This window comes from Myxine glutinosa, chromosome 6 (genome assembly GCF_964187855.1).
Source record: "Myxine glutinosa chromosome 6, kmMyxGlut1.1, whole genome shotgun sequence".
NCBI classification, from domain to species: domain Eukaryota; kingdom Metazoa; phylum Chordata; class Myxini; order Myxiniformes; family Myxinidae; genus Myxine; species Myxine glutinosa.
The window spans coordinates 173,088,227-173,113,772 of record NC_136266.1 but is presented as its reverse complement, the minus strand read 5'-3'; the positions used below and the strand labels follow the sequence as shown (position 1 = coordinate 173,113,772).

Sequence of the window (25,546 nt, the reverse complement as noted above, 5' to 3'; positions counted from 1 at the left end):
CTTTTTTTGACATGCTCAACAATCCCGTCCCAATTTTTGAGGACGTAATGTGGAGATCCCAGGAAAACCCCAAGGTATTTGACTCCGTCTTCCACCCATTTTAACTTTGTTGGTAGATGCACAGGTGGTACCAGCACTCTTCCAGGTGGAATGTTCTTGAGACAGGGAATCCCTAAGGCCTTACTCTTGTCCCAGTTACACTTCAAAAAAGAAGCGAGGCAAAAAAGATTTAAACATTCAACAAGTGCTGGGATATCACTCTCCTTCTTAACAACCACACAGACATCATCTGCATAAGCCGATACATCTACTGAAGGACTCCCAGGGGATACAGCCACTCCTGAAATATTTTTCCTCAATAAAATTAGGAGTGATTCCATTACCAAGGAAAATAATAACCCAGAAACCGGGCATCCTTGTCTCACCCCTCTTTGAACCTGTACCGGAGAGCTGAGTTCGTTATTTATTTTAAATAAACTAAATATATTGTTGTACAACAAAGTCACGTAGGCCCTAAAATTGACACCAAAGCCACATGATTCTGGCACACCATACATAAAAACATGATCAACACTATCAAAAGCCCTTTCCAAATCAAGGAATATTATCCCAAAATCTTTTTCCAAGCAATCACATTCCATGAAATCTCTGATCAAAAAAATATTATCAAAAATAGATCTGTTTGGGATGCAGTAATTCTGATCATGGTGGACTAGATCGCCGATTACCATCTTCAACTGACTGGCCAACACTTTTGACAATATTTTGTAGTCCGTACATAATAACGAGACCGGCCGCCAATTCTATATCTGTCGTAGATCTCCAGTCTTTAGAATCAGCGACACCACTGCTCTTCTGAAGCTTAGTGGGAGTTCTCCAAGCACCAAGGAATTCCAGGACATTCAATAATTCAGGGCCCAAAAGGTCCCAAAAAGCCAAGAAAAATTCTGCCGGTAGGCCGTCAATCCCAGGAGCTTTCCCCGAGTCCATTTCACTTAGGGCCTGCGTTAGCTCAGGCAAAGTAATTGTTGAATCCAGGCCCAGGCACTGAGGCTCAGTTAGGGATGAAAGGTGAGAAGTTAAAAATTTCATGGTTTGCTCACAAACATTTTGTTTTGCATAAACTTTTGAAAAAAAAACTCTCGAATGCACAACCTTACATCTCCAGGGTTGGCAACCATGTTTCCCCTAAAGTCTTGTACAGAGAAAAGGGTTTTGGGTGACTTATTTACAAAATCCATTTGGAAGAAAGATTTACTTGGGGTGTCTAATACCTTTAAATTGTTTATTCTTAATCTGATTAACAGGCCTGCTGCTTTCTCCTGAATCAGCTCTCTCAGTTGAGCCTTCTTTTCAACCAATAACCTGTGGTCTCTTCTGTTATTATCTTTAGCCAGTTTACACTCTAACCGTATAATATCAGCTTCTAAACAAGCCATTGTTATATTTTTTACGTCAGTTTCATTTGAAACAAACTGCTGACAAAACACTCTAATCTGAGCTTTTGTGTTATCCCACCATAATGCTAAAGAAGAGAAAGAGGGCTTTTTTGAAAGTTGGATGACCCAAAAAGCACGGAAGGCGTCTTTAAACAAAGCATCTTCGAGAAGACTGGTATTGAATTTCCAGTATGCACTTTTGCATAAGGGTTGAGGGAAAAAGAGGCCCATGGTAACTAAATGATGATCAGAAAACAAAGATGGAAAATGATTTGGAGAGATAACCGCATTCCTGAACTGTGAGTTTATGTACCAACGGTCAAGTCTAGCGAAGGTCATTCTCCCATTGGCACATCGTCCCCAAGTATACTCAGATTTGTTGGGGTAATGTAGCCTCCATGCATCTAGCACACCCACTGCCGAAAAGTAATTTAACAAATCAGTACTACCTTCGGGATGAGGTTCTGCTGTATTTCGGTCTATACTGGGTTTAAAGGTGCAATTCAAGTCACCCCCCATGCAAATACAATTATTGAGATCTATCGACTGCATGTGTCGAATTAAAGATGAAAAGAAAGCTCTTCGTTCCACACTCTCACTTGGTGCATAAACGTTGAATAGTGTAAACCGAAAATTATTAATGAACAGTCCCAATGAAATAAACCGGCCTTTAATCACCTCCTGGAAGAGGCATGACTCAGGTACTAGGCCTGGTCTGAGTAAAAAGGCTACACCAGCAGAAGAAGAAGACATGTTACTAAAAAAACATTGTCCCTTAAAGAGGCGACACCAGTCGTACTCCACATTTTAAATTATATGGGTTTCCTGGAGTAAGAGTACATCAATTTTCTTGCGCTCAAATAAACTTTTCACCTGAACCTGGCGGTTTTGGCTTGCACCTCCGCCGTTCATATTTAAGGTTCCAAAGGTGATTTTTTTCATGGATTATCAAAAGGCTTGAGCGGTTGTTGGGAAATCTCGCTCCCTACTTTTGTAACAGCCTTTCTAAGCCGATGAAACAGCGACCTTGATAAATGAAATTCATCCGGCCTCCTAATTATGTCCTTTGCAGCCTGGATGAATGAAATTAAATCAGGAAAATGATCTTTTACAATCACATTTCGCTGTTGGTAGGTGTCATTTAGAAAATAAATAATAAGTTGAGGGGCTATGGATGACTGATACGATGAAGATTGAGACAACTCAGTCATCTCAACTTCATCATCTGATTCTGACAAATCAGAAACAGCTCCGCCCGGGTCACATATATCAGTCTGCACCGTCCCCATTTTTATTCCAGCCAAGTCCGAAGATTTGCTGGAATGTTCTATGGTAGAGTCATCTTCACTCTGGTACCCAGGACATTCAGCAGGAGCTGAAATATCGGCTTCACCCTCCTGTAGGGAGATGTTCACTGGCTCAGTTGACGACCCAGTGTCACGATTTAGATCCTGCATTGGTAAAGAGGAGCTTGGGGCTGAAACATTCCCATTCCGCTCGGTCTCAGCAGGTTGTGAAGGTGGCGGCTCACTAATGAGCTCACCATCATCTTTAGTCTCGCCACCTACTTTTTCTCCCAAGTTTTCGGTGCTGCCCGAAAATGTTTCAGAATTAATTAATTCAGGTTCCTTCTCCCTGGTGTCAATACAGCTTGTGGACACCTGAGAAAGACGTTTCAGGGCATCTTCACCCACACTGTCTTTATCCAACACTACCTTTTTCAAAGTAATGTTGGAGTTACAAGCACCAGGTGCTCTTCGTTTTTTTGTCACCACAATGGGATCTTCTTCCATCTCCTCACTGCACGTAGCATCTGCCACAACAGGTGGGTTATCCGGGATTATTTCATTATTTACCGAATCAGCGGTGTTGTCGTTTTCACCAACACGAACAGAAGTATTATCCCTACTCCTATTGTGCGAGGGAGTGGCGGTAGGAACCGTTCCGGTATTTCGATTTACCTTGTTTCGTACGTTAGAGACCAGGGTGTTATCTCTTTTACAATCAGCGTCACTATGACCTGCTTCACCGCACCTTACACATGATACCTTCGGACAAAACCTTTTCACATGGCCAAAAGCTCCGCAATGAAAACATGTTAATGAGGCCGATGACGCATACATCTGGTACTCATGGTTGTTCACCTTTACCTTAAACGTGATGTTTAACCCCGTGTCATCGCCTCGATCCGGAAGCACCATATACACCTGCCGTCTAAAGCTCATCACGTGTTTCACACGTTCATCGTGAGACTGGAGCGGAATCATTGTGATTTTCGACACGACTGTTCCGTATCGGGACAAAACGGACATCAGCTGATCAACAACACAACAACATGCATTTTAAAGCCATTTTCCCTGCTAGAGCGGGGGTTAGCCTTGCGGTCCCTATGACAATCTTCTCCATCTTGCCCTATTTTCTGCATCTCTCCTTGTTAACCCCCTTGCCCGCATTTCTTCTTCCACCATCTTTAGCCAAGTCTTTCTCGGTCTTCCCCGTCCTCTACTTCCTTCGACATTCATTTCCATCACTCTTCTCAACCAGTCACTTTCATCCTTCCTCAACACATGACCAAACCATCTCAACCTGTTCCTCTTCACAGCATCAATCACAAGCTCTATTCCCATCATTTTTCGCAATTCATCATTTGTCTCCCTCTCTCTCAACGATACTCCGCACATCCATCGAACCATTCGCTTTTCCACCCTTTCCAACCTTTGTTGCTGCTCTACGTTCATTACCCATGTCTCGCTCCCATAAATCATAACGCTTCTCATACATGCAGCATTAGGGCGGGCCATACTTTTTTTTTTTTTGAAATCAATCGAGAGGGGTGTTCATATTACGTATTTTGGTGTGTAGAACACAAATCTGAGGTTTTTAAAAATTCTGATAACCCTAACCTACATCAATTTGCAGTTGATTATTATTAAATTTTTGATTATATTGCTATTCTTCTGGAAAAAAGAGAAGTTTTTTATTTTGAAGTTCGGGCTTTTATTTTGGTAACTTCCTGTTGGGACGGCAGTTGTAGCCATCTTGTTGCTGAAAGCTCGATGTTGAGGAGGTTGGCAATCCTTATCCATCCGTCTTCTCTTCTCTTCTTATGGCATTGCCTGTAAGTACGTTTTTGATAAGGAACCTGAGGAACAAATAGATAATAATTTTAGATGTAAATTACCTTGTTTTATATTATATTTGTTAATTGATTTGTGTACTTACCTATTGCCAGCCCTGAGTTACATGTGAAGGAAAATAGTGACCTGTGAAGTGAATATTTTGATGGTTTTCTGTAATACCTGTGTAATACCTTAATATCTGTCTGTAGTGGATACTTACCTGCGTATTATTGTTTTTATTTCAGTGTGAACTACTAAAAATGGCTCAAGTCAGAACAAGGATGAAATCAAGTTCTCATTTAAGTAATCTTGTTGGCACTGGGCAGGAGCTGTTGGTGTCTGAACTGCCAACTGTGAGGGATATCCTGAGGTATGGCATCTACTTGAGGGAGCAAAGTGAAGATGACAGGAGGAACTACCCAGTAGACCAGCTCGTGTCTGACATCTACCCTGGTCTGATTTGTCAGTGGAGCAAAGCTAATGCTCTTTTCAAGCCTCCTGTTATCAATGAAAAGGTGACCATCATGTCCAAGCTCAAGGAGGTCTGGAATCAGGCAGTGAGGTTTTCTCTTGGGAAGGGCAAACTTGATGCCAAAGAGAGGTTCATTGTCAAGTTAGACAAGTTATTTGATATTTTGACTTGCAAGTGTCAGATTACCAGTTGTGAGGGGGGAGGCTGTGAGGCGGGTGAGGGCTGTGTGATCCAAGCCCACATTAACTGTTCCTGCAGCAGAGAGAAAATGATTCCTGTGAAAGATCTTGCCTACATTAAGGGACAGAAAGAGAAGGTTGGAAGTAAAGGACCCCACCAAATGGGGAGCCCTGATCTGCCAGAGCACAAGAGACAGGTGAGGACATTGGAAAGGCAGGAAAATAAAAAGAATGCAGAGAAAAGGAGAAGGAGCAAGGAGGAAAATGCTGCAGCAGCAGAGAAGGCAGCCAGGAAGGATGTTGAGAGATTTTTGTCAGATGGTGATGAGGATCTGGAATTGGAGAGAAGTGGTGCTGAAGATGATTTTGTCACTGAAGTTGAGCTCTTCCCTGAAACTGACACTGAGCCTGCAGCTTCAGCAAAGGTCCAGAAAAGCTATGATGAGATTCTAAACATTTCCCTTGCTCGTGTAAGGTATGGCATAGGGCTGAGGCCAACTGCAGCGATAGCAACTGCAGCTCTGATTGATGCAGGAATCATCACAGAAGACAATACAAGTAAAGTGATTGATAAGAACAAGGTCAATAGAGCACAGGAGAAGTTGATGACAGAGCTGGGGGAAGAGTTTGATGAGAAGTGCAGGGAGTAGGGGGGGATCTCCTGCATCCTCTTTGATGGGCGGATTGACCTGACCAATGTGATGATGGAAGCTGAGGGCAATGACCAATCTTTTCCTGCAAAGATCAAGGAAGAACACGATACTGTTGTTAGTGAGCCTGGTAGCTACTATCTGTTCCACTTTACCCCAGAGAAAGCAACTAAAGAGGAGTCACATGTGGAGCAGATTGCTAAGGTCCTGTTTGCCTGGCTGAAAGAGAGGGGTTTTGATAAGACCTTGTGGGCCATTGGAGGAGACTCAACAAATGTCAACACTGGTGTGAAAGCTGGAGTAATGCGGAAGCTGGAGCTGCACCTGGGGAGAAAGCTGGTCTGGTTCGTGTGCAACCTGCACACTGGTGAACTTCCCCTGCACCATCTCATTGTTCACCTTGATGGCCCTACTCTGTCAGACAACACATTTTCCGGGCCAATAGGAAAGCTCCTTGCTTCTGCTACAGACTTGGATATCAATCCAAACTTCACCCGGATCTTTGTTGGCCCTCCACTGATCAAGCTGTCTGACAAGGCCATTGAAGATCTCTCAACTGATCAACACTATGGCTATAAAATTGTCTGTGCAATCAGGGATGGAGTGCTTCCTGCAAGGCTGGCTCTAGTGGAGATTGGACCAGTAAACCACAGCCGCTGGCTCACCACAGCGAACAGACTTCTCAGGCTCTGGGTGTCAAAGCATGGACTGACAGGAAAGAACCAGAAGAATCTGCAATTCATTGTGGAATTCATCATTGGAGTGTATTATCCATGTTGGTTCAACGTGAAAGTCAAGCACTCCTGGATCGAAGGGCCTAGGCACATCTTGTTTCAGCTGGACTGCCTCAAGTCCCAGAGGAAGGAGGTGCTGGACCTTGTGATGCCGACTGTGAGAAGATCTGCTTGGTATGCCCACAGTGAAGCCATCCTCCAAACACTGCTGTGCTCTGAGGATCAGAAGGAGAGGACTGAGGGGGTGGAGAGAATCCTGGCCATCAGGGGAGAGGGGGACCCAGACACTCAGCTGGGGGACTCCTCTGTCAGGACCAGAAAGACACCTGACATCAACTGTGATGCTTCAGCATTGGTAACTTGATCAGCTGGTCAGAAGGTGTGTCAGAGCCACCTCTCACCCTCTCCCTAAGCACCTCGGAGGTGAAGAACTTCATCAACACCCCCATGGAGGTGCTCAACTGGCTTTGCCACACACAAAGCATTGAGAGGGTTGTTAAAATGGTGACTGAGGCTTCTGCTAAGTACTTCTCACAGGAAAAGAGGGATGGAGGCATCAGGGCTCAGGAGACCAGCAGGAGGCTGATGTCCAAGAATGAGTCAAAGCAGGACTTGTGCAACTTGGTAAAGTTCAAGAAGCAAGGAGATTGATCTTTGTAATTGTAACCAGTGATATACATACAGTTCACCTGTTAATAAATATGTACATTTGATTTGGCTGTGTCAATATGAATGATTTCCCTTATATCTTTTAATATCTTATAAAGGGGTTCGAAAGGGTAAAATTGGCAATTTAGAAATACAAATTGATGTAGGTTAGAGTTATCCTATCCAAAAAATAAACTCATATTTGAATTCCCCATAAAAAAACACATAATATAGACACCCCTCATGTTAGGATTTCCTTCAGATTGATTTTGGCACCTGAGTATGACCCGCCCTAATGCAGCATACACCTTTCCCTTCAGCTTCAACGACACTCCCCTCCTCATCAGCACCCCACTCAGTTCCCGAAACTTCTTCCATGCACATCTCACTCGAGCAACCGTTGCCGAGTCTGATCCACCTTCTCCATTCAGCATGTCTCCGAGGTAGCAAAATGTGTTTCACACCTTCCAGCTTCACGCCATCTCCAAGATCCAACTCAACATTTCCTCCATGTGCAGCTCCCTCTGTTCACACCTTACTTTTGAATGTAGCTGCCACACTGGTTAATGACCCTCTCAGACCACTACATTTTTGATGAACCCACTCAGCGCACTTTGTACATTGAATGGAGTTCACTCCGACACCCTTCCTGCACACAGCACAGGGCCACTTCCCAGTTCTTTCCACCTCACCACATGCTTTACCACTTGCCATCACCTTCGTCTTTCCGATATTCACCTTCAGACTTTTTGTCTCCATACATTCCTTCCACTTGTTCATCTTTTCCTTCAGTCCATCCATACTTTCCGCAATCAACACCAGATCATCTGCATACAACAACTCCCATGGTAAACCCTCCTTTACGTTCTGAGCCAGCACCTCCATCACAGCGACAATTAGTAGTGGACTTACTAGACCCCTGATGCACTCCCACCTTCACCTCAAACTCACCACTGTTCCCGTCCTTCGTCCTTACAGCTGTGCGCGCTCTTTTGTACATTGCCATCACTACTCTGATCAACCATTCCTCCACTCCTAACTTCCTCATTGCCCATGTCAATACTTTGCATGGAACCCTATCGAATGCTTTCTCCAGATCAACAATCCCAAGAAACAACTTCTTCCTCTTCTCCATGTACTTCTCCTGCAACTGCCTTACAATAAAAAGCGCGTCTGTCGTTCCTTTTCCTGGCATAAATCCAAACTGCATTTCGTCGATCTTCACTTTCTTCCTTATCCTCCTCTCCAACACCTTTTCCAATACCTTCATTCCATGCTCCAATAACTTTATCGCTCAGTACGAGCCACACTCTAGAGGGTCACCTTTCCCCTTGTATAGAGGGACGAGGGTTACTCAGTTCCCAATCCACTGGAATGCGGCCTTCTTTCACAGCCAGATTACAGATCTCTATCATTCTCTTCACACCCCAACTTCCTGCTGCCTTCAACATATCTCCCACAACTCCTGTCGGCCCTCCTGCTTTTCTACTCTTCATTGCTTTTATCGCTTCCTCAACTTCCTTCTCAGTTATCTTCTCTGCCGGTCCTAAAACTGGGTTACTCTCTATGTTGCCATCCCATTCATTCTCTGTATTCAACAGCATTTCCATATATCTTTTCCATCTTCCTTTAATTCCATCTGGGTCGACAACGATTTGTCCCACTTCATCCCTCAAGCAACTCAACCCCATCACATCACACCTCTCTTTCGCTATCTGCTTTGCATCCTGAATACTGCTCTCTGACCCTCTTCCAAATCCAGGCGTTCTCCGAACATTTTCCTACATGCCTCCTGCGCCTTTGCTACCTCTTTCTTTGCAGCCTTCTAACTTTCATGCTCTGCTGTTTCTGCTCCCGTACCCTTCGCCTTCTGCCACTCCTTGAACTTCTTCCTCTTCTCGTCAATCCTCTTTCCAACTTCATCATCCCACCACCATGTTTCCGAGTGCCTCGGTGGTCCTTTTGTCCATCCACATACCTCACCAACGGCTCCCAACAGACTATCTTTCATTGACATCCAACCACTTTCAAGCTCAACCACATCATCCTCTACCCTACTCAGCCTCTCTTTTAATGCCTCCCTTACTGTCACCTCTTTCAACCTCCACACCTTCATTCTCGGTTGGTATTTCACCCGCCGAGCTCTCCTCGCACCTTTCACCCTTATGTCGCAGACAACCAAGTGGTGCTGTGAAACAGCCTCCTCCCCCGGGATCACTTTTGTGTCCCGGAGGTGCCCCCTATCTCGCCTACGCACCATCAGGTAGTCAACGGTTGTCGTCGACCCACCTGACGTGTATGTAAACAAGCTTATTATCCTCTTTCTGGAACTGAGTATTACAAATCAACAAATCAGCTCCATCAGCAAACTCCAAAATCCTTTCACCTTCTCCATTTCTCACACCATATCCGTAACCCCCATGAACTCCCTCAAAACCATCCATACTCCTTCCCACATGTCCATTTAGCTCTCCTCCTACCACATCAACATCCTCATCTTTCACGTTTCCCATCAGCTTCTCTATCGCACACCAGAACTTGTCCTTCTCTTCATCGCTCCGACCAACCTGCGGAACATATCCCGAGATGACGTTCACCAAGAGCTTTCCAATCATCATTTTCACCATCATCAACCTATCACTCACTCTCGTCACACTCACCACACTGTCTACAAACTCCTCAGAAAACAGGACACCAACACCATTCACGCCCTCCAAGCACTCTTGCCACACAAACTTGCATTTCTGTCCCTGCCTACACTTCACCATTCTCACACCACTTCCCTTCCATCTCGTCTCTTGCACACAACATATGTCCACTCTTCTTCTGACTAATACTTCCACCACTTCTCCTGATCTCCCTGTCATTGTCCCTACATTCCATGTCCCAAACCTCAGAAACCGATCTCCACTTCGGGCTGTACCCTGCCCATATGTAGTTGTAAATGTCATGGTTCTCTTTTTGAGGCAATGTTTTTTATGGCCGGATGCCCGCCAAATCCAGGGTACACACTGGGAAACGTTTAAAACATGGAAATCCTGGGGGGGTGGGGGGGGGGCATCACGGCTGCGGGGGCCCCATCAGCACCACGCCACATTTGCCCGATCAGCACCACAGCCCAAGCTGCGCTGGATTTCGGTAGCGGAAGCCTTTCTCGCTCGGCCCCGATGAAGGCCTCGCTGGGTGTTCTCCAAACAGGGGCAGAATCGCCCAAGCCGCGCTGGATTTCGGCGGCGGAAAGCAGCCACGATGTTCTAATCCTCTTGGCATTTTGAAGAACTCATTTTGGTTCAGCTGATTTGAACATTCAGTTTGGACCTCAGCTGATCGCAGGTTATAAATGGGGGTGCAGCATTAGATATGAAGACCCTCATCGGCGGAGTGTCCATAGGCAACGCCAAGACAAAGAGACCTGTCTGTCGTTAATCCTGCACTAACAACATCGTGAACGAATTTTTCATCGGACACAAATACAACAACTTTTTGATTCATTCTCGATGCTGCTCGTACATTCTCACAACCGATTATTTTCCCCACCGACAAAACAATGTCCTCGGTGGAAGTTCCTTCGGGTGCAACACACACAAATGCATGCTTCCTTGTTAAGTTGTCGAACGCCTCTAACCGAGAGCGTGTATTCGCCATCCCAGCGAATTAACACCCCCCACTTGTCCGAACCGGACAGGTAGGTACCAAACCAAAAAAAAATCAAACTAAAATAAATAATAAACGTGCATTATAAGCACAAAAAGGCTTACAAAGCGTCGTCGAAGCCGGTAGGCCGCACCCAAAATGGGTCCGCTCTCAATCCTCTCTCTCTCGAAGACAAAGGTGTAGAAAGGATGAAAACAAAACGCCAAAGTACACAGGATGGAAAAGGAGGCGGGGAGGGCAGGAGAGGAGAAAATCACACAAAGGACTCACCACAACACAGAGCAGTTGCTCACAGCTGCCATGACGCTACACCCAACACAAACGGCCTGCAGGGGACGGGAGAGAGAGAGAGAGAGATAGAGAGAGAGAATTTTTGAATTTGCAACACCATTTATTTCACAAAAACAAACAGGTCGTCAAAAATTTACAGGAGAGAAAAAACAGAAAAAAACAAAAACAACAGTTCTTAATGTAATTATTTAAAAAGACAGACCAAATTCGATTCATTCACAACACATAAAGCTTCATTAATATACCATTTGCACTCAAAGAGTTTGACATTTTCATTCGCCACATAATAATCAAACTCTAACCTTATTCTTGCAGACACCAGCCCATTAAACATAGGAACAACATCAAACCCATGGCCATTATCAATTTTAATTTTCCTTGATTTATATATTGCATATTTTGCTATAGCAACAAAGAAGTTTAGGAGAACACCAGAGTCCTTGCAGGAGGGTCTGAAAGGTACACCAAAAATAAAAGAATGTGAAGTGAAAGGAAAAGACAACTGATCAAAAAGGTTTTTGAGAATCGAGAAAAGAGGTATTAGGCTTTTGCATTTCACATAGGCATGAAAGAGATCCTCCTTCTGTTCACAGAAGGGGCATGCTACCGGTACTGAGCTATCAAGGTGATGAACAAAGGTGTTCGTCGGGAGAGCCCAATGTGCTAATCTCCACTGGATATCTGCTAGGAACCCATAAATAGGTAGATTGTACATATTAGGCCACAGTGGCGTGGCAGGAGACCCTGGCCCTAACCTTTCTGACCACAAGGCCACTTGTGCCACTCCGGCGAAGGGTGATGCTTGGTTTTCTCGAAGGAGCTTGTGAATACCCACCTTTGTTACCAAATGAAAAGGAGATACAAGTTCACCATTCGACTGGAGAGCTGGGAGCACCTTAATTTCAGGGAAGGACAGCCGAAAATCCTCGACATTGTTTATACCTTCCCAGCCAATATTTAACTCCTTAAACTTCCTCTTGACGATGCGTATAATTTGGCTGACAACACGCGCAGATCTTAAACCAAGAATGGTCGCCACCCTGCCAGCAGACATCCATTTTGTCCCAGATGTATCCCTCAGGTCACAAACTTTGCCAATTCCTCCTTGTAAATTTCCTAATCAAAGTCGGACTATGAGGAATGCATGGAAAAAACCCGTTATAGAAAATAGGCTCTTGGATAAACATCCGGCAATTATAAGCCTCAAGGCAACGATGAACCCCAAAACCTTTCCAAACTTTCAGCAAACCGTAATAAAAATTGGGATTGAAACTAAACTGGCACGGTCAAGGTTCACCAGGAACAGGTGCCTATCATAACACAGGCCTCCCGCTTGTTGCAGCAAAAAACCCGCAAATGGACGCCAGGGCAGCTCTTCAGCATACAACAGACGCTGCACAGACTGTAGGTGAAAAGCCATAAGCCGGGTGGACACATCCACAATTCCATGTCCACCCTCCTTCCGAGGATGGTACAGTATTTGCGGCTGAAGCCAGTGGTATCCATTCCAAAAGAAATTAATCAAGACCCGCTGGATGGCTGGCATCAACTCCTTGGGTGGCTGCAAGGCAATTAGTTTATGCCATAATCTTGCTGCTATCAAGTTATTTATAACAAGAGTGCGGCCTTTATAAGAAACAGATCGCAGCAGTCCTTCCCATCGTTTCAACCAGTGTGTAATTTGTTCAATCATTCCTTCCCAGTTCTTCATTTCTACTTCCTGGTTGCCGAGATAGACACCAAGATATTTGACCCCATCTGTTTTCCACTCTAAATTATGTGGGAGTGACGGTGGCAGTGTTAAAGAAAGGTTATCTGAACCGCACCATAAGGCTACACTCTTGCTCCAATTTACTTTGGCGGAAGAGGCCGCAGAGTAATCTTTAAGGCAACGCTGCACTGCAGCAACACTACTTGGGCCTTTAATCAGAACGCATACATCATCAGCATAAGCTGTGACCACAAATCTTGAACCAAAAACGGCTCCCACATCCTGAGTTATTCGCTGCCTGATGGATACTAAGAGTGGTTCAAGGGCAATTATATACAGACGTCCAGAAAGGGGACAGCCTTGCCGGATACCCCGTCGGAAAGGAAAAGGGGGACATAAACTGTTGTTTACTTTCATCATGCAGAAGGTGTTAGTGTATAACAGCTTGACATAGGAAATGAAAGTTTCGCCAAAACCCATCCGCTTCAGAACAGAAAATAAATATGTGTGATCAACTCGATCAAAAGCCTTTGTTTGGTCAAGAAACAACAACCCAAAACTGGCACGCAAGTACTTATTTACAAGAAATAATATCCCTTATCAAAAATAGATTGTCATAAATTGACCTTCCTGGTACACAGTAGGTCTGGTCAGGGTGCATAATAGAGCTGATCACAGTTCCCAAACGGTTTGCTAAAACTTTCGACAAAATCTTGTAATCCGCACACAGCAATGAGACAGGCCGCCAGTTCTCGACTAGTTTAGTGTCCCCAGCCTTTGGCAACAGGCACATGACTGCTCTTCTGCAGGACAGGGGAAGCTCTCCAACATGAAGGCATTCATCAAATACCTCAAACAGGTCAGGTCCCACAAGGTTCCAAAAGGTCTTATAGAACTCTTCGGGCAAACCATAAATCCCAGAGGCTTTACCATCCTTCAAGCTCCGCATAGCAGTTTGAAGTTCAGCAGCCGAAACTGACATGTTCAATGTGCGTTACTGGTCCTCCTCAAGTCTCGGAAGCCCAGTAGTCAGCTCCTGCAAGGTCTCATTACTTATGCTCTGGGGGAGAGTACAAGTTTGTATAAAAACCCTTCAAAACAGACTTAATCTCCTGTTGGGAGGTCACTATTGACCCATTAGCAGCACATAGCCCGTGAATCTGTTGTGATTTTTTGACAGAGTTCTCCAAACCAAACAAGGCCTTATTTGGCATATCCAACGTTAAATAACTCATTCTCATGCGTACCAGGGTGCCCATTGCTCGCTGCCATACCAATTCAGTCAAGATTGCCTTTTTAGTCCATAGCAGCCGGTCCCCTGTAGTGTCTTTCCCAGCCGTATTAATGTTTTCCTCCAGGGCTGCAATTTCAGCCTTTAATGAATCAATCGAGAGATTTTTCAATTTAGTGGCATAAAGATTATATTGTTGACAAAACGATTTGACCTGACCCTTTGCGAGGTCCCACCACAGTCGAAGGTTAGCATGCTCAAATTTGGAGGACCGAATTCTTTCCCACACGGCTCGAAAAGTATCTTTGAATTTCATATCATTCAGCAGGTGGGTATTAAGTGACCAATACGCACTACCACCTGAGGCCAGAGGCAAATTAAAACCCATTGAAACCAGGTAATGGTCTGTGAAACCAGTTGAGAGTATCTGGGTTGTGGCCATCACATTTAGCATTGGCTTATTCACGTAGAATCTGTCTAGCCTTGCCATTGATATCCTCCCATCATGGCATCTGCACCACGTATAGCACCGTGAAGTTGGATGTTGCAACCTCCAAACATCTTTCAAATGATGATTCTTGATGATGTTCTCCAAAATCTTCGTAGAAGCCGGATGGGGTTCATGACCGGTCCTGTCTACGGAAGGATTGATCGTGCAATTGAAATCACCAGCAATACAGGTGAAAGCAGTTGTATCCAGTCCTTTTACAAAGTCATGCAGAGTGGAAAAGAACACTCTTCTTTCCATGGGTTCACTCGGTGCATACACGTTCACAATGATGATCTTTTGTGTGTTGCAATAGAATTCCACCGCTATCAGATGTCCCTTATAAATTTCCTTAAAGACAATCTTCCGAGCAGGGATTATTTCACTTAAGGCGATGGCAACACCAGCTTTGGGTGTGGTAAAACCACTCAACCACCACTGCCCTCGATAAAGTTTTCCCCATTCAGCAACCAGGGTGTTCGTAGCATGGGTCTCTTGTATCAAGATGATGTCGGCTTTCAGCCTCTCCATTGCCTGAATTGTCTGAATTTTTCGTAAGGGGGTACAAACCCCATTGATATTCAGGGATGCGATACATATCTCTCGCATTGCCATTTACAAAGGTAACTCACCCTCCGCCTGCAATTCCTTATTCGCCTTTGTGACCGCTTTCCGAAGACGCTGAAATTGGGCCTCCGAGATTTCCATTGGGTCATTTCTTTGCAGGAGGGGTCTTGCAGCCCTGATGAAAGTTTTCACATCGGGAAAATGGTCTTTGATCACAACATAGCATTGCCTAAATGTCTCGTTTAGGAAACTGATGACGTTTTCCTTTGTTACTTCCATCTGTTCTTCTTCCTGATGATCATTCACAGAAACAAGGCTTTGAGATTCCTCATCCAGCTCCCTAACCACATCAACGAGGAAGCTCCTTTGTTGTGTGTCAGGAGCTGGCACACCTTCTGTGTCATCAACACTGCAGTCTTCTTGTTGCATCACCAGGGGCACATCTGTGACACCACTGCTGCCTATTATAGGTCTGCTTGGACCATCATCCTTGGTCGTTTCAACCGGATGTGAGCAACAACTATTGTCACTCAGGACCTGGGACTGCTCGTTGTCACAAGGGACAATGGTCCCATCATCACAACCAATACTGGTGCTTTGGTTTTCTTCAACAAGAGCAAGGGGTGAAGTCCTACTCTCCTCCGTTTCATCACCACCTTGCCCATCTTGCTGAGAATCATCAGGATAGTCTGAGATACAGTTTGCTTGTACGAGTATCACTTTGCTACCTTTGTCTTCCACCTCGGCGCTCAAAAAGGTACGTTTAAGGTTCCTCTTAGCCTCGGTGCCTTTCATCAAAACCTCCTCATAGCCCATATTATCTTGAGGTTGTAGCCTCTTGTCCACATCGACTGGGTGCTCCCCTGCTGCACTAACCTCAGCAACACCGCCACCACTTGCCACACCCTGGTCTTCTGGTGTGGATGTCTGTACTCCACCAGGCTCATGAACGGGGGGTACTGCATCAGTCACAGGGGGGGCCGACCCAGCTGCTGTAGCGTACGTCTTCTTGGCGTCTGGGCAATACTGCTTAATGTGTCCGTGTGCTCCACATCCGTAGCAGATCAAGGTCTCGGTCGCCATGAAAAGCCTATATTCATGCTCGCCTACTTTAAAGGTGTGGGAGGTGCTCAACTGCTTCGCTGCGTCTTTTAAAACAACAAAACAAAAACGTTAAACGATTGTACGTGCTTCAACCTGCCGTTTCTCGTACGTAGAGGAACCCTAATGATTCGAGAGACAGTGCCAAACTCACCTAGCTTGTGTAGGATTTCCTCGTTACCTAGAAAAGGCGGAACATTGCTCAAAATGACTTTAACTGCCGGCGTGGCCATCGACGACACAGGAACAAACAGATCGTCTCCCAAGGTCAAACCATTCTGCACAACAATATCGGCCAGACTTATTTGCGAAACAAATACCACAATTATGTGATTCATACGGGACGCGGCACGAATATTACTCACGTCGATCAAATCCCCAATCGCGAGCAAAATGTCATCCATTTCAACTCCCTCCGGCGGGACAAGGCACAGCCCGTGCTTACGCGATAAACCCTCATCGGTAACACGATCGGCAGGCCTTTGGCTACTCCTATTAGCCATATCGTCAAAGGAGAAACGAATTGAACAGCAAATAGATTTGTATAATCCTAAAGAAAAAGAAAAAAATGAATAGAAAAAAGTATATTAAATAAATAATAACGAAAGCACAGTTTAAACCACGTTAAGCACGGTTTAAACCACGTTAAGCACGGTTTAAACCACGTTAGGAAAAAAACGTGGTTTAAACAAACCCTCACCGTGCTGGCTCTCCCTCTCTCTGTCTCGAAAAGAGGGGCAAAGAGGGACAGGTGGTAACGACGCAGGAAGGGAGGAAAAGGTCAACAGACACGACAAAATTACAAATGGAAAATTTTTTTACACACACACACACACACACAAACTGTGTTTTATATATATATATATGTAATTGGTAAGATAGGTGATGATGTAGTCATGTGACCTCTCAAATGTGCTCATCAAAATAGTACACACAACCCATGCATTGCTTTTAAAGGTAATTTTACTGCTCATCTAACGAAAACTCTGAAGCATGAAAGAAGAGTTTGTAGAAATAAGTTTACCATCTTAGCCAACTTATCAAAATATACACCCTGAAATATTTTTTAAACAAGTGATTTTTGATCTGTATACATATACAGAGAGTTGCCGGTTTAGGAACACGATGTGTTCCTGAAAATGTGTTTGTAAGCAAATGTTTGTAACCTGGATCAACAAATCCCGTTTAAACACATGCAATAAGTGATGAATTGGTTCCTGAACACAAATAAAACCCGACTTTTTGCATAAAAATGTTATTAAATGTACTTTTTAAATCAAGAATGAATACATTAATTAGAGTAGATCAAATGGCATTCTTGAGTAGGTATGGAACCCCACGGAGAGAAAGCTTGACTTGAAATTTGAACAGGATTTGCATATCAGGTGCTTGAATTAAACCACCAATTATTTTTGAGGTCAACATAGGCCAAATGGTAAACATAGGCCAAAGGTCAACAACTTGGGTAAAATTTCTAAAATCCTCAATTTTCATCTGATTGACTTGAAATTTAAATAGGATTTGTTAAATTTGTTAATATTAATAGGATTTGTTAATAGGATTTAAATCAAATTTGTTTTAGGGATTTTGCAAGTATCGTGCACTGCACGATCTCTTTCTTGTTTGTTACTTGCAAAAATCGAAGATTTTTCAATCATATTGGTTGGTCTTGTGCGTTATTCTATCTGTCTGTCGGTCTGTCTGTCTGTTGGTCTGTCGGTAGGTCTGTCGGTCTGTTTGTCTGTATGTCATTCACCTCCCAATTTTCAATTTTCAACAATTTTCAACCGATCTTCATGAAACTTCACCAAATGGTACAGTTGGTCATAAGCAGGAAGCCTATTGTTTTTGGGGTCAAAAGGTCAATAGGTCAACATAGACCAAAGGTCACCAACTTTGTCAAATTTCTAAAATGCTCAATTTTCATCAGATTGACTTGACTTTAAATTTGAAGAGGATTTGCATATCTGTTCAATGAATTCAACCCCCAATTATTTTTGAGGTCAACAATGGCCAAAAGATCAATATAGGCCAAATTTCTAAAATCCTTAATTTTCATCTGATTGACTTGAAATTTTAAGAGGATTTGCATACTAGGTCACTAAATTAAACAACCAATTATTTTTGAGGTCATCATAGGCCAACAACTTATTTTATGGATTTCGCAAGTATCGTGCTATGCACGACATATTTCTTCTTTGTTTATTTGTGAGCTGGATATCTCAAAATGTTATGGATGGATTCAAAGGAAATTTGGTGAACAGGTTGGGTGTGTGACAAGGATGAATTGATTCGATTTTGGTGAAGATCCGGATCCGGATAAGAGATTTTTTTTATTCCTCAGTGATTCTTCATCATTGGGAGATAGAGCCAAAATGAATTATCGCACGATATTTCAAAAAGTTTTGAACGGGTTTTGACCAAACTGATTGATGAGTTGGGTAGATGACAAGAACAAGCTGATTATATTTTGGTTAAGGTACGGATGCAGATCCAGCCTAAAAGTGGGATACAAAACGCAAACTGTTCAACCTGGCAGAGGTATGCGCTCTACCGAGGGATGTTCTAGTTTATATAGATATAATACCATTGTTGGAAAGTGTAACATGTCATTTATCTCTTATTTCTATATATCAGAAAGAAAACATAGCAGTGTGGTTACAAAAGTTTGGCACTATTTATGGATAGGACGAATGAGAAATAGCTGGAAGGAAAAGCCTCAAACAAGTATCAATAACTTGAATTTTCATTACAAACTCTGTAATGGAATGTCACGCATGGCAGAAGCGATGGACGACACCTCAGAGAGGCACAAATATTTGCTCAGATAACTGAACCAGAGATGGTCAAAATTTAACTTTTTCCCTGCAGACAGAAATGAATGAGAAATATTATGAACAATAACATAGTGACCATTTAGAAAAATTCTCAATTATTGCCATCGCAGAAGTAAACAGTAATAACAGTGGAGTGTTGTGAGACGAGGAGTATTATTAAAATGTCGAGGGGAATGAAAAGGAAAAGCAAACGAAATGGCAAAGGATAACAGATTTTCATAATAACTGTGGTGTAATGAAACAGGTGGTTGTGAAGCAAACAAACAACGTCGAGAAAGGGTATTACAATAGTAGGCCTTCCTGAAGGCAATGATTTGGATTTAATGGAGAAAATGAGGTGATCTAACAAATTTTCACAAATGTAAATGTAGACAAGAGTTTGGCTGACCATTGAGTTAATTTCACGAAGTAGGCCAAGAGGTATCAATACAGAATAAAAGAAAATAAAAAAAAATTAAAAAATTAACTTGCAGTTATGATCAAAGACCAGACAATTATTGGTTTAAGAATACAGAATAAAATTAAGAAAAAAAACTATTAAAAAAAATAAACCTGCAGTTATGATCAAAGACCAGGACAATTGGTTTAAGCGAAGAAGTCCACGAGCCTCTCTGTAATTAAAGAAAAACATTGCAAACTATATTTGTTGATCTGCTTGGAGATATTGATAAGTCCTAGGGTTTAGTGAGTACAGCGCTGGTAGTCACCTATAATGACAACAATATAAAATTGGACTACATATTAACACAGGCAATAAACCCAGAGGTACTCTAAGTTAACAGGCTAATGGTGTTGTTCTTATTCCAGCATTAAATAAAGTACCCAACGTTGGCCAGGGATATTCATTGAAATACTCTAATAATTAAATTTTGTGTTGATGACAATAAATCACTACAACCTCAACATACAATCTTCGCAATACATGTTACTTGATCGCTCCTGGAAAAAAATCCAGGCAGTGTATAAGCACAAGACCCGATCTAGCCTGAAGGCCAATATATAATTATATAATTTTATATGGAGTCAATTTTTTTTTTATCCAAACATATCCCTCCACCTTCCTCTGGATGGCAATGAAAAGTTTGGTCGCACTGGTTCCTGCAGGGTCCCAATGCATAAACCAACAAACACACAACCAAACAAATTTTATTTTTTATCTATTCAATAGCAGAGTACCGCCTCCCTGGGTGGGTCGACTTTGTGTATTAGTTGCAGGAAAAAAAGTTTAGTCTGTGTTTTGCAAGAAAGGAATAGATGTTTGTGCTGTGAGCGCTTAAAAGGGTCTAGATCAGTGGTTCTTAACCTTTTTAAAGGCGCCGAACCCTAACGAAACCCACCGAACACTCGCGGAACCCCTCAAATTTGACAAAAAATTAAAAAGAATTGCATCTTAATGCGTTTTCTGTTCTTCTTTTAGGGAGGTGATCTGGGAAATGCGTGGTTTTGTTTTGACAAGGGCCACCCTCAAAGCATTTTCGCACACAAGCCTGCTTCTTTTCTTTGTTTTAATGTCCACCATGTAGACATGACTCCACTCTCTGCCGCTCCATTCCTCATCCCTCAGATCGGCAGTCTGCAGCCTCCTCACTCTCTGCATACCTGGACAAAATCACAGACTGGGCAAACAAGTGGAACATGTCTTTCAATCCTGACAAATCTCACACTCTTACGATGTCTCTCCGAAAAGACCGACTGGACAACCCTCCCATCTACTTTCTGAATAATCCTCTCCAAGAAGTTCTGTCACTCAAGCTTTTGGGTCTCACTATCTGCCATGATCTTTCCTGGGAAAACCACATTTCCAAGCTGGCCTCCAAAGCCAGTCGCCGACTGGGCACCCTCCATCATGCGAAGTCCTTCCTTGGCACACCTGAGCTCCTTACCACAAACAAGGCTTTCATCCGCAGCTCAATGGAGTACTGCTCTCCCCTCTGGGCTGGTGCTCCTGCCTCACACCTAGCTCGTCTTCACGCTGTTGAAACAAAGCGTTCAGAATCATTGGAATCTCCCGTGATGACGCTATCTCCGAGGGCCTTTCACTTAATCACCGCAGGCAGGTTGGTGGTCTTTCCGTCTTCTACCGACTCCTCTCCGGCCTTGCTCCCCCAGCTCTCTCTGGGCTCTGTCCCCCAAATATTCCTGCAGGTCGCACAAGATCTGCCTGCAACCCCTTATGGTTAAACTGCCAAAATCAAGACTCTCTGCTCACCTTCACTCCTTCATTCCTCTTTTCTCCCACCTCTGGAACAAACTCCCTCACTGTCTTCAATCCCACTCCTCCCTCCAGGTCTTTAAAACGGCTGTTCACCACCATCTCTTATCTTCCCCAATCAAAAACCTTGATCTTTTCTACCCCCGCTAATTTCACCCCAAATCCACTTTTTTGAGGTGACTTTTGACTTCTTTCCTGGAAGTCCTTGGTGTCCTTGCGTTTTATACCTATCCTGCCTCCCCCCAGGCCCTCTCCCTCCAAAAACATCTCCCGATGTCCCTGCTCTCAAATGTTGTGTTTGTGTGCTTCCTCCCCTTCTCTCCCCATGTTGTCGACCGCTCCCCTTTTTATATACTTTGTTTGCTTGTTTGTTTGATTTGTTTGTTTGATAAATGTTAGCTCTTTCACGAGCCTAGACTCTGTATACAAAAAAAATAAATAATAACAGTTTCGAAAACGCATGCTCGCAGAGATACGTTGTCACGAACGGCGTGAGGATCTCAAGGGCAATCTTAGCGATGTGAGGATACCCTTCGATTTGGCGGTACCAAAACGTTGAGAGCGTTGTTGTGCCGAACAGTTGTTGTTGAGTCTGGCTCTGCTGAAGTTCAATGAGGTCGTCGAGGTATTGGTCGTTGACATCTGCCGTTGTAACGTCAAAAGTAAACGGCTGCCGCACCCATGCTGGATATTGCTCTTGGTCGGGGAAGTAGCCGTCGAATGACTTTCCCAGCTCATCCAAGTGCGTGGCAATCGCTTGCTTCAGCTCCCCCGGTACAACAGTGCCTCCAACTTCAGACTCATCTTCGATCCCGCTCACGCACTCGTCCAGTAGCGAAAAGTTTGCGAACTTGTCATTCTCTGTTCGCCGCCTCCACAACGGTGACTTCTTTCGGAAAGCGCTCAGCTTTTCTTGAGATTCGATGACATTCACTCCACCGCCCTGCATCTGGCAATTGAGATGATTGAGTGCGTCGAAGATGTCAGCCAAGTATGCCAAGGCGAGGCTGAACTCTGACTCTTGGAAGTGCGTTGCATGGCAATGCTGGTGTTCTCGCAAAAACAGAGCTAATTCTACATACAAGGCAAAAACATGGCTTACTACCTTCCCTCGTGATAACCATCGAACGTTAGAGTGGTAGAGAAGGACTTCGAATTCAGAGCCGATTTCATTGCACAGCTCTTTGAAGATGCGATGATTCAGAACATGGCTTCGCACGTAATTCACAGTTTCAACGACGATTTTCAGAACATTGGCCAGTTTTGGAGGCAGGGTTTTTGATGCCAGCGCGTGTCTGTGCAGGACGCAGTGTGTGATGATGTGTGGTGCATCACCCTTCACCAGCGCTCCAAAACCGGAGTTGCATCCCAGCATGGCTGGAGCTCCGTCCGAGCAAACTGCAGACACCATGTTCCACGAGAGGCCGTTGCTTCTGAAGAAGTCGTCCACAAGCTTCTTCACATCAGCTGCCTTCGTCGTTGTTGTGAGAGGCTTGCAGAACAGAAAGTCTTCATTGATCTCGTCTCCTTTCACATAACGCACAAATAAGATGAGCTGGCTCAAATTCGAAACGTCGGTGGTCTCATCGATTTGAAGGCTGAATTTCGTCGGGCTCGCGACTAAATCTGCAACTACCTGGGCGAGGATGTCATCGCTCATGTCGTCGATTCTGCATCTGATGGTGTCATTTTAGAGTGGAACGAGAGACAACGTGTTTTCAGCAGCTTTTCCCAGCATGATGTTGGCCATCTTCAATGCAGCCAGTTTGATGAGTGTCTCGCCAACGGTGTGCGGTTTGCCCTGCTTTGCGATCAGGTACGCAACTTCGTACGACGTGGTGAGGATCGGTATGTCAATTAGAACAAAGCCAAGAGTGGGCAAGGTAGCACTTGCGTCGAATCGGACTCTCTTCAATTTGAATTCATCCAGCGTTGCGTCTTTGTACTGCCCCTCGCCATGCAGTTTTTTGAAGTGTTCCCGTAGTTTTGCTGGTGCTAGGCTGGAGTTGCTCAACTTGACATTGCAAAGCATGCATTGAGGAAGCCTACTTCCGTCCCGTTCCGTCAAACATGTGAACCCGTACCGCACGTAATCCTCCGACCACTTCCTTTTTTTGCTCGACATACTGCAAAAAAAAAAAAGTATCAAACTGATCTTAATTGAGTTCAGGCAAATAATTATATGACAAATATTTAAAAAGGAACATGCTTAAATATAATCAGTACCCCTCTGAAAACTGAGAAATTTTAACGAATAAAACATAACTTATAGTTCCGATGACGGGATTTATTATCTACTCAACTCTATGTCACCTCAAATCCCATTATAATATTACATATAAAACTGCGAATTGTTAGTTTTGAATTGCGACCAAAGGAGTTATATCACCTCCACCTAATTTTCTGAGTAATTCAATCATATTTTATAATCACCATCCACTTTTGACTTTAATATAACTCTGAACCCGCCCTACATATCCACAAACATTTCCAACTTACTTTTCAATTCATCAGTATCTCCAAAGTAAGGTGCGACCAATGACGCACGACACACGGCAAGCTAATCCAGGCTATTCACTGGAATTTCCGAACACCTGCAAAGTCCAAAATCCAGTAAGTAAGTAAGCAAGTAAGCACCATCAACAGAATAATTAGCAAGTTGCTCATTGATTCAACTTACTACAGTCAGTGTGAAACAACTTATCTTAAACACAGACCAGAGAAACCATGAATGGGATGGGGATACAATTACAAATTACATTTCCATTCGTTCGTAACATACATAGCAAAATAATAATAATATTAATAAATAAGCGTAATTACACATAGATTCAAAATTGATACAAAACTAAAAACAAAAAACAAACAAATTGCAATGCGTTTCGGAGGACCTCCGCCGAACCCCTGAGACTGGCTCACTGAACCCCTGGGGTTCGGTCGAACCCAGGTTAAGAACCACGAGTCTAGATGGTCTAAAGCAGCGGTCGGGAACCTATGGCTCGCGAGCCATATATGGCTCTTCCGGTGACGGCATATGGCTCCCAGACAATTTTGAGTTGGAAAAAAAAAAAAAATCAGTTTGTAACTGATTTTAAAATACTTGTGATATTTCTTAATAATACTGTGTCATTTTAAAGTAAACAGAAATTAGTTTTGAAGATAAATTTCACGGGTCACGGGTCACCCGTGGGTCGGGTCGGGAACCAATGGCTCGCGAGCATGTCCGCGTCATTGTAAAGGTGAAGAAATCAATTTTATCAGATAGCCAACTAGTTTATCGCTTCAACCCTTGTAACGGAAAAGATGGCGAAAAGAAAAAAAGACGATGATTACCGTGCATTCCAGGCTGCGTGGACAGAGGAATTTGCATTTGGTGAGAGAGCAGGATCTGCGGTATGTCTAATATGCAATGATAAAATTGCATCGATGAAACGGTCAAATATAAAGCGGCACTTCGATACGCACCATGCTTCATTTGCATCGAAATATCCAGCGGGGGACAGCAGGAAAAGGGCATGCGAGGAGCTACAGCGGAGAGTGCAGACGAGTCAGCAGCAACTACGTGTGTGGACCAAGCAAGGTGACGGGAATTCCGCTAGCTTTGCGGGTGCTTTGGCAATAGTAAGGAATGGAAAGCCATTCACAGATGGCGAGTATGCCAAAACATTCATGCTTGATGTGGCCAATGAACTGTTTGATGACTTCCCAAATAAAGACAAGATAATCAAACGAATAAAAGACATGCCCCTGTCAGCAAGAACTGTGCACGATCGTAGCATCATGATGGCAAATCAAGTCGAGGAAACACAAATTAAGGACATAAACGCCGGGACATACTTTTCTCTCGTGTTAGATGAGTCAACAGACGTTAGCCATCTATCTCAGTGCAGTACAATTGCCAGGTATGCTGCAGGTGACACACTGCGTGAGGAAAGCTTGGCTGTTTTGCCAATGAAAGGGACAACAAGAGGAGAGGATTTATTCACGTCTTTCATGGAGTTTGCTAAAGAAAAAAAACTATTGATGGATAAACTTATTTCTGTCTGTACTGATGGTGCACCCTGTATGTTGGGGAAGAACAAAGGATTTGTAGCGCTTCTCCGTGAACATGAAAAGAGAGCCATCCTAAGTTTTCATTGCATCCTGCACCAGGAGGCGCTTTGCGCTCAGACGTGTGGCCAGGAGCTTGGTGAGGTGATGTCGCTGGTCATTCG

At 43.8% G+C, this 25,546-nt stretch overlaps 1 protein-coding gene across 1 annotated transcript; it reads left to right on the top strand.

The window, feature by feature from the left end:
- The first annotated feature begins 4,305 nt into the window (after positions 1-4,305).
- LOC137417464 (uncharacterized) lies at positions 4,306-6,098 on the top strand. The gene is made up of 2 exons (XM_078779498.1): positions 4,306-4,557; positions 4,804-6,098. Exons 1-2 carry the CDS (start codon positions 4,546-4,548, stop codon positions 5,857-5,859), a joined length of 1,068 nt encoding a protein of 355 aa, XP_078635624.1. The 5' UTR covers positions 4,306-4,545; the 3' UTR covers positions 5,860-6,098.
- The last annotated feature ends 19,448 nt before the right edge of the window (positions 6,099-25,546 follow it).